The sequence below is a fragment of the Marmota monax genome, unplaced genomic scaffold (assembly GCF_021218885.2).
Source record: "Marmota monax isolate L192 unplaced genomic scaffold, Marmota_monax_Labrador192_F-V1.1 WCK01_AAM20220418_F8-fsc00001, whole genome shotgun sequence".
In the NCBI taxonomy this organism is placed as follows: domain Eukaryota; kingdom Metazoa; phylum Chordata; class Mammalia; order Rodentia; family Sciuridae; genus Marmota; species Marmota monax.
This window is the reverse complement of record NW_026693777.1, coordinates 56,562,556-56,574,671: the sequence shown is the minus strand read 5'-3', so window position 1 is coordinate 56,574,671 and position 12,116 is coordinate 56,562,556. Positions and strand designations below refer to the sequence as shown.

General features: G+C 32.4%; 1 protein-coding gene across 4 annotated transcripts in view; it reads left to right on the top strand.

The window, feature by feature from the left end:
* The window catches only part of Nedd4 (NEDD4 E3 ubiquitin protein ligase), a 133,819-nt gene that overhangs the window by 77,411 nt on the left and 44,292 nt on the right, over window positions 1-12,116 (top strand). For all 4 annotated transcript variants that reach the window (XM_046461461.2, XM_058584826.1, XM_046461462.2 and 1 more), the window contains 3 exons: window positions 5,762-5,812; window positions 7,416-7,477; window positions 9,784-9,886. In XM_046461461.2, coding sequence (XP_046317417.1) covers window positions 5,762-5,812; window positions 7,416-7,477; window positions 9,784-9,886 — 216 coding nt within the window. The remainder of the gene's footprint in view (window positions 1-5,761; window positions 5,813-7,415; window positions 7,478-9,783; window positions 9,887-12,116) is intronic.

Sequence of the window (12,116 nt, the reverse complement as noted above, 5' to 3'; positions counted from 1 at the left end):
CAGTTGGAATTGATTCTCCTTTCTTTATGTTGGTTTAGGTCCCTGTTTTTCACATTAAAATCTTTTCTTAAACATTAAGTAATCCATAGCTATCCATAATGTATAATATTTCAATATTTATTGGAAGCTTTTTATTTATATGTAGCCATTAACTAGAGGACTTTACTTTGGGATGATCACGGAGAATTCATCTTTTCATTGGAAGACTTACAAGTTTCAGTATCTGTTCATCTTTCCATTGGATTCCATTCTTATAGGAATTTCCTTTCTTAAGAAGCAAGGAAAGGCAGCAGAACACAACAGACACTAGTATGGCAATATGTAAATCAATGGATGTGTAACTGATGTGATTCTGCAATCTGTATATGGGGTAAAAATGGGAGTTCATAACCCACTTGAATCAAAGTGTGAAATATGATATATCAAGAACTATGTAATGTTTTGAACAACCAACAATAAAAAATTTTAAAAAAAATTTCATTATGTGAAATTACCACACTGAAGTTTTGTGAAATCATACTTCTGATTAGAATTGTCTATTTTTGAAAATTCATGGTAAGTCCTACACATAGTATAACCTGTCTAAATAATAGAGAGTAAGGCCTTATTCTGGAATAAAAAATCATACTGAATAAATGGCAAAAAAATATTAGCATGGAAAATATATGATAGATGTGTAAGAGTTTTTACATATACTTTAAAATTATATTTGAATATGTGCTAACAACTTGTACCTATTTAAACCCATTTGCTATGTTTCTTTTGGGTTGATTTTCTAGTCTTATTTCAAAGGAAAAAAAACTGTTAGCCTCTTTTAGGCAAAAGGATGTCATTTCTATTATGCTTTCCACTTAAAAATGAGTTTCTATCCATGGAATCGCCAAAATTGGTCTGTCTTCTCTGAAACTATTTTTTTTTTTTGTTGTCTATTTAAATAAATATTAGTGGAATCTTCAGACATATATATGCACTTAATAAATCTGTATCATTCTACACATGTTGTTTTTCTTTAAAATTAACAAAATACATTTGGCTGAGTTCTTACCATAAAAAAAAAAAAGAAGAAGAAGCATACATTTGACTGTGGGTATTGTAGGAGCCAAGTGAATCAAAAGAGTTGAAGGTGGGCTTATTGTTTAGTGTTATGGACTTTCACTCTTCTCCTTTCTCTCTCTCCCACTGCCATCTACTCTGTCTCCCTGTTCTATTTCTTCTATAATTCATGTAAATACAGTAAGATAGCATGTACACTTTTGTGTCTGCTTTTATTATAATGTACATCTTCAAGATTCACCCATATTATTTTGTGTATCAGTTCATTTCCTTTTATTGCTGAGTAATTTTGGGGGGATTGGGTGGGTATCAGTGATTGAACTCAGAGTCACACAACCACTGAGCCACGTCCCTAGCCCTATTTTGTATCTTATTTAGAGACAGGGTCTCACTGGGTTGCTTAGCACCTTGCTTTTGCTGAGGCTGGCTTTGAACTCGCAATTCTCCTGCTCAGCCTTCCAAGATGTGTGCCACTGTGCCTGGCTTGCTGAGTAATTCTATCATAGTTTCATCTGCTAAAGGACATCTGGGTGTTTCTAGTTGAGGGTATTATAAATAAAACTCTGAGCATTCTCAAATGTGTAATTTAGAAGATATTTGTTTTTATTTCTCATAGGAAATTAGCAAGAAGTAGAATTTCTTGGTTATAGTATATGTTTAACTTTATAAGAGAATTCTGATGTTCCACACCCTCACCAATAATTATGATTGTCAGACTTTTAAGTTATAGCTATTATAGATGATTTTGACATAGTACCACATTCTGATTTTTCATTTCCTAAGTGATTAATAGTAATAAATCTTTCCATGTACTATTGACGACTCACTTATCTTCATTTTGAAATATCTGTTCCAGTTTTATGCCCATTTTAATTGGGTAGTGTTCCATACTTATTGTTGATTTATAGGAATCCTTTATGAACTGACCCCTTTATTATTATGAAATGTCCCTCTTTATTTGTGGCAGTACTTCTTATCATGGACTTCAATTTGTCTGATATTATTATAGCCTCTCATTTTCTAACATTTACTGTATATCTGATATATCTTTTTTTATACATTATGAAAAAATTGTATTTCTAATTAAAGTTTATCTTTTAAGCCTAAAGGCAATAATCACTTTACACGTTGATAAGTAGTATCTAAATACCATTCTCACTGATGGATCTGGAGACTTATTCTAAGTGAAATAAGCCAATCCCAAAAAACCAAAGGTTGAATGTTCTCTCTAATATGCAGATGCTAACACTGAACAAGGGTGGGGGAAGAGAATAGAAGTTCATTAGATTAGACGAAGGGGATGAGGGGAAGGGGGAGGATGGGAATAGGAAAAACAGTAGAATGAATCAGGCATAATTTTCCTGTGTTCTTTTGTAAATACATAACCAGTGAAACTCCACATCATGTTACAACCACAAGAATGGGATCCTAATTAGAATAAGTTATACTTCATATATGTATAATATGTCAAAATTCACTCTACTGTCATGTATATTTTAAAAGAGCAATGTTTTTAAAATGTAAAAAAAAAATACCATTCTCAGATAAAGTTTATCAGGGTCCTTAGAAGAAATGAATGATTGCAGGACAGGGCTAAAGAGAGTATGGAGCATCTTAGGGTGCCAGAAAGTTGGGAAGTGCTAAAAAATGATGAGGATAGGGGCTGGAGCTGTGGCTCAGTGGTAGTACACTTGCCTGGCATGTGTGAGGCACTGGGTTCGATTCTCAGCATCATGTATAAATAAATAAAATAAAGGTCTATCAACAACTAAAAAAAAAAAAAGATGAGGATATATCAGAAATACACAAGTACTAACTTGAAGTAACTCACAATGGCCATATCTAGGACAACTTGATTAACAAAATAAGTGGCAATAATAGATTATATTTCAAAGGATAAAATAAAGATTAATAAATATATACTGATTTAAATAAGTAATTAAATATGTAAACGAGAGAAAGGGAGAAGTTCTTTATTTTAGCAGAATTCCAGTTAGCTAATGAAAAAAGGAATAGTGGAAATGGTAGAAATAGATAGAACATCACCATTTGGTGGGCATCACAGTAATTATTATACACAAGATCATTAAGAGATGTTAAGGTTTGTGGGGAAAAGTATGATAACAAATGAGATGTTTACACAGCTGTGAAGAATTTTTCCCACAAGATGCTATTAATTACAAAGGGAAGATGTTAACTTTTGAAAACCTAGCAGACAATACCTTAACTAAATGATCAAAGTTAGTATTATCAGTGGGACATATTGCCATCATGTGCCTCGTGATGTAATGCACTGAGAAGAACATAAACATTTTATGATATTCTTGCTAAAAGTGCATAATTTAAATTCAGCCACAAAGAAGTATTAAATGAACTCAAATTGAGGGCCCTTCTATACTATACAGTACTATAGTACTCTTCAAAAATGGCAAGATTATGAACGACAAAAAAGACTGAAGTATTTTCGGATTAAAAGAAACTAAGGAAACAGGACAACTAAATGCAATATGTGATTCTGAATTGGACCCTGGATCAAAATTAGTGGGACAATTGGTGAAAATTGAATAAGTTTTATAGAGTAGTGAATGGTATTTTCATTATATCATGGTTAAGCTACCAACATTTGTGGATGCTGGGTAAAAAGCATATGGAAATTCTTAGCATTATTTTTGCAACTTTATATAAATCTGAAATTATTTCAAAATGAAAAATATTTAATTTGTTTTTATTTTAGTTTCCATTTTTCCTGTCTTATTTTGGGTTAATCAGGTACTCATTATATTTCATTTCTTCCTTTGACTCTTTAACTCTGTAATCAATTAATGATTAACTTACCTAAATCATACTACTTAATATAAAATTTAAGATGATCTTACAAAAATATAGATCAGTTTATCCACCTATATTTTGTATAGTGTTATCATTTGTATTACATATAGGTATATTTTAAACCCATAATATGTGATATAGGTTTTCTGTAAATAACAATTTGTTCTTTAAGAGATTGAGAAGATTGTTGTTGTTGCTGTTTTTAATTTACATTTCTCCCTTTAGATCTGAATTTCTGTCTGGTGCCATTTATTTTCCACCTAAGAAAATTCCTCTAGCATGTTATGCTCATGACAAAAGTCTTTATATTCTTTTCATTAAAAAAAAATTTTTAGATACAGAATTATAGGTATCTTTTTTTAAATTTCAGCACTTAATAGATGTCAATCTATTGTCTTCTGGCTTCCATTGTTTTGGATGAGGAGTTATCCATCACTTATTGTTCCCCTGTGTATAATGTGTTATTTTTATCTGGCTACTTCCAAGATTTTCTCTTTATCCTTCAACATTTAATAACAATGTACCTATTCATGTTTTCTTATATTTATACTACTTTAGTTCATTGAGTTTCTTAAATATCTAAGCTTGGGTTTTTTCAAATATGGGAAAATGTTGCCTGTTTTCTTTCTTTCCTTTTTTTAAAGAATATTTGTATGTCTTACTCCTCCTTGCCACTGCCCTTTTTCTGGGATTCCAGTTGCATACACATTACACTATTTTAAATTTTTTTTCATAAATCCTCTTTATTTTCCATTTTGGGTGGTTTTTTTTTTTTTTTTTTTGATACATCTTTAAGTTCATGTAACTTTTCCTCATTCATCTTTAATTATATGTTAAGCCTATCTACTGTTTTTTTATTTCATGTATGTAGTTTTCAGTACTAAAATATACATTGCTTCATTTTAATAGTTTTCATTTTGTTTTATTAGATTGTGTATCTGTTCATTCATTATGACCTCATTTTCCTTTTAAGTCCTTAATATCCTTATAATAGCTGATTTAATTTGTCTGTCTGCCCATGCCAAGATCTGAGTCATCTTGTGGTTGATTTCTATTGATTACTTTTTCTCTTGATACTAGGTCATATTCCTCTACTTGAGATATTGCCACTTTTTTTTATTATATACAGGACGATATATAATAAAGACGGTGAATTTTGTTATCTTTCCCTGAAGATAAGATTTTTGTTCTAGCAAATTAACTTAGCTGAACTCCAAATGTGGTCGCCCCTTTGGTGGACGTTGACTAAAACCTGTGTTCAGTCCTTTCAGCCTTGCAGCTGTTACCTTTCACTTGCGTGGTTCAGGAATAAACTAGGGATTTGGGTACAGTTTATACATAAATATGAAAGGCTCTTGTGACTTCTTTTTTCCTGGGATTATTTTTCTCACTTCCAGTTTAGCTGTTAACACCAAATTTGTTCTTCTGACTCCTCAAACCAGTAACATTGTAGATTTCTGCTTAAGTTCTAAGCACTTCACACCATATGGACTGTGAAGTTCTACCAGGTGACAAGCAATATAAATATGAAGTCTGCCTACTGCAGTTTCTTCTTTGAAGGATTGACATTCCATTTTCACACCTGCCACCCAAGTTTCTGCTTGTTTTGGGTCATTCTATCATGCTTTCAAATAGTTGTTTTTGTTTGAGCATATAATTATCTGTAGAAGGATTAATTTAATATATGCTGCTCTGTGATGACCAGAAATTGTACCTCATAACTTTTAATTTTCAGTCCTCCATTGATGCTACATAGGATTAAACAACTAGAACAACAAAAACACCACATTTTCTGTGAATGTGGCAATATCTCAACAAAGCCTTCTAAAGGAATTAAACATATTACTGATCTTTTTTTTTTTTTTTCTTTCTTCTCTAGACAAGAGATGATTTCCTAGGTCAAGTGGATGTTCCTCTTTATCCATTGCCGGTTAGTATAGGTGTCCATGATTTAGGGTTTTGTGTTTATTATTTTTAATTTAATAAATACTTATAATATACACAATATATAACAGGTAATGTTATAATTAATGTGACTATTTTATTTATAAAGTATAAACTTCTTTTATTTCTTGAGTGTATGGATTTTCTGAAAATTTATCTCAAATTTTCATTTCAATTTTCTCTTTAGTATTTCCTTATATGAATCCTAATTAGAAGTAGAGCACCATTGAAGTTTGTTGGCATCATGAAATCATGTTTAAGGAAAAGCAATTTGGAAATATCCTTTGGAATAATTAGAGTAGGGAAAGCCCTAGGTTCACAGAAGGAAACTAAGATACTTTAAAACAATGTAAACCTGAAACACTGAGAATCAGGACTCAGAATATAGCAATGGAGGAAAACAGATTTCGGAAACCAAGTGTCGGATATGGAGGTTGGAGGAGAAGCAAAAAATAAAGAGAATACAGGTTGAACTCAGAAAATAAGAATAGTATCTAGAATAGAAAAGAGAGGAGAAACAGTCATTTTATTTTGAAATACAAGGAATTTGTTATTGGACATGGTGAATTTCAGTAGAAAACAGGAAATGTAAAGTTTAAATTGGACTGCTAATAGAAATATAAAAATAGGACTGGGGTTGTGGCTCAGTGGTAGAGTGCTCGCTTTGCACGCATGAGGTTCTGGGTTCAATCCTCAGCACCACATAAAAAAATAAAGATATTGTGTCCATCTACAACTAAAAAAAAAATTAAAAAAAGAAATATAAAAATAAGCTATGTAGTGAAAAGGGACTGAAATAATCGAGGGTTCTCACTGTCCAGGTAATAGCAAAATCTGAGATTAATTAGCTCTCCAAATAAGAGAGAGAGAGCAGGAAGAGACTGCCCCAAACTGAAAATTAGTTAATATGGGTGGACAAGAAGAGAGAGAGAGAAGACAGACAAGAGGAAAATGCAAAAGAACCAAATGAAATGATCTATGAGAACTTAAAAGGAGTTTTGAGATGGGGCGGGGGGGGGGGCGGTGGAGGGGGTAGTTAATGATGCAAAACACAGAGTAGGCAAGGGTAATGAAAACAAAGGGCTGTAGAACTTTGAAATAGAAAAAAGAAATTCTTTACTCTGTCAATTATTTGAGATAGATATTGGCTATGACCTTTAGAGATCATATCTTTCAATAGTGTATTTAATCCAGTCTGACTTTCCAGGCTGTTTATTCTTTAGTTCTGGAATTGTCTCTGTGATCTAGCCAAGTCAACCTGCCGACATGGTACCCATTCCCTATTCCTACTGGGTGCCCGCCTTCCAACCACTCTGTCATGCTGCCCCACTGCTCCTCTTCTGCTCTGCCTTGGGCTCCGTAGCCCACCTGCCCAGCCAATGTTAGGCTGAGTTGTGATGCTGGCTGTAATTCCCATCATGCAGGAAGGTGAAAACACTGTCAAATTACAATTGTAACCATTTAATAAACAAAAACTACTTTTTCTCTCTCTTAACTATGCCTGAGGTCACACTTCATGAATTTTCTTGAAAAGTACATAGTATTTTTGTGTTATAGATATATGTTGAAAACTAACTGTTTTATTCTAGACAGAAAATCCAAGAATGGAGAGACCATATACGTTTAAGGACTTTGTTCTTCACCCAAGAAGGTCAGTAAATATAAATTTATAGCATACATTGTTTTTTTTTTAATCTCTGTTAAACCTTATAGTGGACTTTTTGAAAATTTAGGATTTAAACCCTTGTAATTTTATATTAATAGTATTGAAAGCATTATTATCATTTCTGATTTAAAAGTATTATATGCACATTACAAAATTTTTGAAGATATAGAAAAGTAATCACATCCCTTTGGGAAATATTTGTTCTCCTAATATTTTTCTGACTAGAAGGCTGAAATTTGGCATTTTATTATATTTTGTATCTTACAGCACATGTAATTTTTGTCATACTATGTTATAAAAGCATGCACAAAACCAGTTTCAGGAAAAAAACTATGTTTTGCTTAGGTTAATTTTTTAAAAGTATTTTAGAAGATTCAAGTATTTAGGGAAAAATAGCATGAATGGACACAAATTTAAAATAGCATATTCTTAATTCAATTTTCTAAGCTGAATTGCTTGATTTTTGTCAAAATTTTAAATTTTACGTTATAAATAAACCCCCTTTTGATCTTCTGTACCACATACTCAAGCAAAACCCAGTTAAAACATATGTGTGGATTTACTGTCAAAAAGGTCAAAGTACACCAGATAAAGGACATCTGTGAAAACAACAGTATTTAGCTTGTTTTTTAAACTAGAAAATGCATTTGAAAAAATGCTTTATTGAAACATAGTAAAAGTTTGCATTTGAAATGGTTAAATTACTTTTCATAATGTAAATATTAAAATAAGAGAGAGTGCTCTAATATTGCTGATTTTTACTCTTTAAGTCACATATTTAATTTCTGTAGAAGTATAGAATATAAATCTCTTCCTCTAATTTTGGGACCAGTTGTAACTTATTTGAAAGTTCTTCTTGTTTGATTGCCCTAGTTGCCTACTTTTCAATGTGTCAGATGTTTTTTAGTATTTTTTCTTTAAACAAAATTATAAATTCTGTATATATTTGATATGATTGCAAGCCCAGAAGAAATTTATTCAAATAGAAAATGTCCTACATTTGTTTGAATCCTTATCATTTGTTTGGTAAGTCAAATCCATGGTTTGGTTTTATTTTTTGGTTGGAAACAAATGAAGTACAATAGAAGTTTTTCAACAAAACATTATCTAAGTACATTTTCTGTATCCATCATTTGTAACAGCAAGTCAGAGTGTCCACACCCCCCTTAACTGTAAATGCACAAGCCATGTTGGTGGCCTTGGGAAGAAGAGTAAGAAATTTTACTGATCACTTCAGAGAAGAACACTTAATTTATCAAATCCATGAGAAGTGTTCAGAGAACAACTAAAAAGATTAGGAGAGACACAGGACTGGAGGGAGAGGGTATATAATCTCTCAAAGATGGAATAAAGAATTTGGACTCTTATCTAGAAAAACAGGATAATTTGTTACATAACTGATACCTGTGAAAATCACCAAATATATATATGTGTGTGTGTATGTATGTGTGTGTGTGTGTGTGTGTGTGTGTGTGTGTGTGTGTATATATATATATATATATATATATATATATATATATATATAAAAAACTGTATAGAAAGCAAGGATTGACAAGGGTTTCTTAAGTAAATCTTAGCATACTAGAATTGTGAGACTAGATTAGTGTTAAGTCTTACGTTCAAAACTTCCCAATATGTGCAAAATAAAGCCTAAAGTTCTCTTATATTGCATGACCTTATCATCTGGACCATTCCTGCCTCCCACACTCTCCTTTTGTATCCTGTAATCCAGCCAAGTTCAGTTACTGCCTTTTCCTGAATTTTACCCCAGGTTTCCCATCTATTTCCTGGTTCTTGATCCTTCTCTCCATTCCAGAGGCCATTGCCTCTACTGCCCCAAATCAAAATCCTTCACACTCAGCAACTTAGCAAGGCCCCAAGCAACTCAGCAAGACCCTGTCTCTAATAAAATATTTTTTTTAATTCCTGGGGATGTGGCCTGGTGGTTAAGCATCCCTGAGTTTAATCCCTGATTGATATATATATAAATAAATTCTTCCCAATCTTTCAGCCTCAACTGAAATGCCAATTTCACCAATTTCACTCTGAACTTCTCTCTACTCCTCCACTTAAACCTCCTTAGCATCTTTTATAACATAACAGTTATTCGTTTGTGTGTTTCCTTTTTTCCACGATCTCTTCCTTTCCTAGATATTTCCTGCATTAGAACTTGCCTTTGAATATCCTCTGGTAAATCCCCTAATAGCCAATAGGTATTCAATATATTCATTAAATGAATGCTTTTTTCCTTAGTGTTGAAGTTTTGTGAATACTTCTTTTCTTTTCTACAGTCACAAGTCAAGAGTTAAAGGTTATCTGAGATTAAAAATGACTTATCTACCTAAAACCAGTGGCTCAGAAGAAGATAATGCAGAACAGGCTGAGGAATTAGAGGTGAGATTTTATAAATATTTGGTTAAACTAAATATATAAATATATCTGATTTCTTATTTTAATATACCCTAAAGAAAAATAATTTATTCAATGAAATTAATGTGTGCAATTACCATTATTTACCTGTATTATTTATTTCACCTAAGCATTCATTAACAATTTCTTTCTTCTAAGGATACTTCAGTAGAATGAATGGCTATTATCAATAGTCTTCTTAAAGGTTAGGGAGTAGAGAATACAATGTTTATAAATGAAAAACATTTACTGTAACTGTCACGAACTTTCTAGTTTTTCAGTTTTCTAAAACCATGACATATTCTCCTTTAAGAACATAATTTAGTATTTGTAAGTTAAACATATGCACATTTTGGAAAGACTCTTAGCTAATAAGGAACTCTTATGAAAGACATGTAATTCCTGTTACTTTTCTTATTATGGTGGGGGACATCATGAGGGAAGTAGAGTCAGGGGAGAAATCAGTGAGATAATAAAAAGGTATGTTTATTTGAGACAAGCGGAATTTAACTGTTTTCATGAATGAAAGGAAAGTCCAAGTCAAGAATGTGGATAGAGCTACATGCCTCTGGGGCTAATGAAGAGATGCAGAATATGTATTTGGAATAGAAGGGGATTTGGAGACTGGAACCCCAGTGGCAAGCTCTGCCACTAACCAGCCTCATGATCCTATGAGGAGCTGACCTTCTCTGACTCTTGGGTTCCTCATTCACAAAGTTATACCAGATAACCCCTAGAGTTTCTTTCAGTAGAAAAATTCATGATTTGAAAAGAGGACCAAAAAACACCTGCTCCTTGAGGTCCATTTGAAAGGCACAATCCATCAAAAGGTGACATCATTCATTCAACATATACAGAAAACACATGGTAAATTGCTTCAGAAGTTTCTTTTTCCTTCCTCAGTCGTCACCTCTTTGTATGAGGTTCTGCTTTGGTCTCTGTAAGAACTGTGAAGCAGAGGGGCCTCCCCAAGGGCTGGGCTCTACCTCATGTGCTCTTGAGTAGGCAGTGAATTTGCAACAACATTTTCTGGGAATATTTTGAATGCAGTCATGAGATTTGCTTTTCAGGGGGAATGTATAATTATAGAAGGAGAGAAATTTTTTTCTTTACATGATAAATCAAATCCCTAGTTTGGTGATCAAAAAATTTGTTATTTTCTCAAGTCTATATTCATTTATTTGATTATCTTTTTTCTCATTTTTCTCTGATTTTTTTCATACAACAATTATTTTTAAAGTTTTCAAGGTATTTGTTGGGTAGACGTTTGTCTACCTGCCATTTGGGTACCCAGGGCATCTTGCATGATGGAATTCTGTTTGAAATGGAGGATGTCTGCTGTAAAGAAAGAAAATTATTTAGTAACTTAAAAAGATTAATAACATTTCATTATTTAGTAACCTACTCCAAGTTTTGCCCACACACACATATCATATAGGTACCCTGTTCACAGTTCTATTCTGTTTCATCTTGTGGTCTCATGTCTCAGTGTTTGAATTCCCTCAGAAGGCACCTTGTAATTCAGGAGGTGTGAGCATGTAGTTTATTTATGAAAACCCCTAGGAATTCAAAAACATGAACCTGTGCTTATTTATCTTCTGTGTAGCTAGTGTCCAGAGAAGCTTGCCTAGTTCTTTGAAATCTAGTTTGTGACTGGATATATGAAATTCTACTATTTGAAGACAACAATTGAAATTTTGAAAAGTGGCTCTCTCTTAAGGCAGTTTGTAATCCTTAGTAAAGCATGAGTGTAACAGGTAATTAACATTTGATTTGTACTCTTTGTGCAATTTAAGAGTTAGTTATATTTTAAGAAGATTGACGTAGAACTTTTGTCTGTCTCTGAATGCTTTCTTTTTGACCCGCTTTGTCTTTGCTAAATTTTAGGCAACTGCATATAGCCTTGAGGCTACTAATTAAGTAAGGTTCATTGATTCCTAGAAAATTAGTTTATGGAGAATAGATGATAATACATGTTTAATGGAGACATTCTATCTAGAAAATAAAATCTCAGTTATTGTAAATGGTATTTGAATGTACAACTGTACTTCCTCAAACTTGAAATAGATTTTTTAAAGGCCCTACTCAATTTTTTTTTCATTTTCTTCTTGAATTTACTATAATATAAAGTAGATCTGAGAAATCTTAGCTGTGTACGTGCATGCACGTGTGTGTGTGTGTTGAAACAAAGAAATCAAAGCTTTTAAAGAAATAT